The sequence below is a fragment of the Propithecus coquereli genome, unplaced genomic scaffold (genome assembly GCF_000956105.1).
Source record: "Propithecus coquereli isolate 6110/MARCELLA unplaced genomic scaffold, Pcoq_1.0 Scaffold153, whole genome shotgun sequence".
Lineage (NCBI taxonomy): Eukaryota > Metazoa > Chordata > Mammalia > Primates > Indriidae > Propithecus > Propithecus coquereli.
In genome coordinates this window covers 6,586,975-6,591,018 of record NW_012139747.1, presented here as the reverse complement: position 1 = coordinate 6,591,018, position 4,044 = coordinate 6,586,975, and the positions used below count along the sequence as shown (strand labels likewise).

The 4,044-nt window shown below is 45.6% G+C and overlaps 1 protein-coding gene across 1 annotated transcript in view; it reads left to right on the top strand.

Moving 5' to 3' along the window:
• Window positions 1-4,044, top strand: part of ACOT8 (acyl-CoA thioesterase 8) — a 12,319-nt gene that overhangs the window by 4,084 nt on the left and 4,191 nt on the right. The window contains exon 3 of the mRNA XM_012640494.1: window positions 2,653-2,878. Coding sequence (XP_012495948.1) covers window positions 2,653-2,878 — 226 coding nt within the window. The remainder of the gene's footprint in view (window positions 1-2,652; window positions 2,879-4,044) is intronic.

The following is a 4,044-nucleotide window of genomic DNA, read 5'->3' as shown; positions in this document are numbered from 1 at the left end:
TATATTTTTAGTTGTCCGATTAATTTCTTTCTATTTTTAGTAGAGACGGGGTCTCGCTCTTGCTCAGGCTGGTCTCGAACTTCTGAGCTCAAACAATCCGCCCATCTCTGAAGAGGTTTTATAACCTCTTCACTCCCAGAGTGCTAGGATTACAGGCGTGAGCCACCGCGCCCGGCCTCAATGATCTTTTTAAATAAAAGATTCATGGGGGGGGCGCGGTTGGTCCTTGGCCATTTATCATATCAATTCTTTTTCTAAAAGTCCAGGAAAGAATATTGTTTTGTCAATAAAAGCAATTATAGACAACACGTAAACAAATGAGCACAATTGTATTACAGAAAGTTTTATTTTAAGGCATCAGCTTCCTCATCTACACAATCAGGATAAGACCCACTCTACGTAGTTATTGTGAGACCAACATGAGAAAACATACCCTGGTATCTAACACTGTCTGGCACCCACCACTTACCCCATACCATTAGCTCCTTTCCCAATATGCTTCAGGGCCTACCTTCTCTGTTCCGATAAAAATTTCCAACAATAGGTTTGGAACTCATTCACACTGAAAGGTAAATCATAGTACTGAAAGTTCTGTGATTCTCCTCAGGGAATTTGCATTTTAGCAGCTCAAGGATTGGAGTAGAGTTTTGGTTTTTTCCCCCCTCCCCAAGTTTGGTGGTAGGAAGGGCAGGCTTCCTTCCCAGTCCCTGAAATCAGACTGCACAAGTAGCTATCTCCAGTCTCTGGACTCTTGGTAAGACTTCCTCAAAGGCTTTTGACCTTGAGGAGCTCCCATTCTGATAAGAGTACTTCTTGTGGCAGTGCCTGATAACAGACAGCTGAGCTACCCTGCTGGCTTCCGAAAGTGCTGTTTATTGCTGTTGAATGAGCCCTTGGAGCCTGGTTGGCTCCCATTTGGATCAGGGTGGAGAAGGCAACACTTCTCTAGATCTGCTTCTTAATATGAAAGTTGAAAATCATTCCCAAGATGTCTAACACCTCAAGTATCAGAGTTCCTCCAGGTCAGCCTGACTCAGACAAAGTGAGAACTTCAGGGACACTAGGGAAGCTCTCTCCCTAAAATTTCTCCCTCATATGTTTGTTGGTGGCTGATAATCCTTAACCTGGGCCAATGCCTTCCACTCTGTTTTGGAGCACAGACACTGGAAAACAAGGGACCAAGTGACTTCCATTTACATCAGGGATAAATGACTCATTGACAAGCCTTTCCCGAGAGAGACTGAATGTCTAAACAGATAATGGCCAGACCATATATAAAAATAGAACTCTGATCCACAGTTAGCAGCACCCAGCACAGGAAGCCAGCCTACCTGCTATCTATAAGTCAGACCACTATCTCCGGCAACCCTTTCAGGAAGCCAAATAATTACCCTGGTAACAATAAGCCCCAAACAGCTAGGGTTTGGTTAATAACTGACAGCTTCCCTAATTTTTGCCCCTGCTTCCAGCTTAGGGCCAACTAGAGAAAGCTAAATATGTACCCCTAACCAATTACATAGGATTTTCCAGTTCTAGTTAGCCCACCTACAGCTTCCCCTGGCCAACTACCTGCAATCAGGCACACCTGAAACCTTTTCCTTCTTTTTTTTTTCCATTGTAGAGCTTTTCCATTCCCATGCCTGCCTTTGAGTCTCTGCCAAAAGCAAATGGCCAAGTGCCGTGGCTCACACCTGTAATCCCAGCACTTTGGGAGGCTGAGGCAGAAGGATCACTTGAGGCCAGGATTTTGAGACCAGCCTGGACAACATAGTGAGACTCCCCTGTGTCTTAAAAAAAAAAAATTAGTAGGGCATTATTGTGCATGCCTGTAATCCTAGCTAAATGGGAGGCTGAGGTGGGAGGATCGCTTGAGCCCAGGAATTCAAGGGTGTAGTGAGCTATGATGCACTCCAGCCTGGGTGACAGAGTGAGATTCTGTCAGTTTCCAAAAAAAAAAAAGCAAATGATGGTGGCCAACTCCCTGCTATAGCAGCCATGAATAAATCTGTTCTTTAAAAAAAAAAAAAAAGACAATAAAGAAAAAGTAGGTGGCAGGCCATATTTGCTGACCCCTTATCCAGAGTAATGGTTTGGGACTCAAGACAAGATCCCAAGCACACATGTAGCAAGACAAAAACTTGCTAAATATTAATTTTATTTAACAGTCACTTATAGAGCACTGACTATGTGCCAAATATTATTCCAAATACTTTGCAATATGAACTCATTTGATTCTCATTAAAATCCTTTCTTTCTCGCCCCCCCCCCACTTCCCACTTCATGGAACTCACTAAAATCCTATATGGTATGAGGATTCTGATGATCCCCATTTTACAAATGAGTACATTGCTCAGAGAAGTTAAGTGACTTTCCCAGGGTCACACAGCTGGTGAGTGGCAGTGTCAGGATTTGAATGCAGGGAATCTGGCAGTGTCCCTGCTGTTCTGTGCTATTAGAGAGAAGCTCCACCCCCACTGGGAGCAGCTTGAGGACAGGGCCTGGTGTTCTCTCTGTATCCCTAGTACCTGGGGCTCAGTGGGCCTCTGTCAGTAGCTACTGAACAGAAATGGTATGGAGCACTGTGTGCAGGCACTCGGATCATGTCAGGGCCCATGGGGCTCACTCAGGCTGTGTCCCTTGTGTCCACTGCAGGGGACCCGAAGGTGCCAGTGCTGTACCAGGTGGAGCGGACGCGAACAGGGTCAAGCTTCTCAGTGCGGTCCGTGAAGGCTGTGCAACATGGCAAGCCCATCTTCATCTGCCAGGCCTCCTTCCAGCAAATCCAGCCCAGCCCCGTGCAGCACCAGTTCTCCATGCCCACTGTGCCACCCCCGGAAGAGCTGCTTGACTACGAGGACTTCATTGACCAGTATTTAAGGTGAGAGACTTGGCGGCTCCAGGGCATGTTTGCAAACTGTGGTTTCTATTTGTGGGTCATAGAATCCTTCAGTGGGTCTTGACCAGCATTTAAAAAATATAGACTAGAAAAGAAGATACTAGAGTGTATTGTATGTAATAAGCGTAAGAATCCCTTTGTGAAACTCCAGTTTCAGTTCTACGTGTGAGCAGGCGTGCGTCTGTGTGCGTGTTGGGTCATGGTGTAAAATGTAGGGCTTAGATTCAGCCAGTACTGGCACTGGGACAGCTTTTCTGGTTGTGAAAACATTGAACTACTTCTGAACTACTTCTGTAACCGCTTGGTAAAAAGCCACCTCCTCAGTCCCCCGAAGGATCCCCGCTCCTCCTTCAGGCCCACAGTCCAGCAGCTTAGGAGTCAATGCGTGGCAGGCTGGGGGTCCCGTTGCAGAGCTATGGTCCATGTTTGACTGGTCACTGACTTAGTGCGTGTTAAATATTTTGAATATCATCTAGTAAATAAAATATATTTCTTATTTGGATCACAGCTAATAAAATTTGAAAAATGCTGGTATGGGGGAAAGAGCTCTGGGTCCAGGCACATGGATCCTGGCCAGGACTGTGTCTCTATCAGTGCTCACCTGCTGTGTGACTTGGCCCAACTCCGCAGCCTCTTGGAGCCCTAGTTTCTTCCCCTGAAAAATGGGAATGGTCATTTCTGCCCTGCCTAATTCCCAGCTGTATCATAAGGAGAGAGCTCGCCTATCTTGTGGGGAGGCAGCAGGATGTGATGGGATGGATGTGGGTTTGGGAGCTTGAAAGGCCTAGGTTCAAATCTAGACTCTGTCTTTACTAGCTGTGTGAGTTTGGGCAAGTTGCTTTCCCACTCTGAGCCCATATCCTATTATAAACTGGTGTTAATCATAATTCTTACCTCGTAAGGCTGCTGTGAGGCTTAAATGGGATAAGAGATATAAGGCACTTAGTAGGTGCTCAGTAAATTGTAGTTATACCACTGTTAACAGAGAGGAAAAAGCATGGGGCCTGGTGTGTAGTTGCAACTCAGCAAACGTTTGCTGAAATGAAAGGAAGACAGTGTTGTTAAAGGACCCTGAATTTGAAGCTGGACTGTTCAATAAGGTAGTCACTAGCCACGTGTGGCTATATTAATTATAATTAAATAGAATT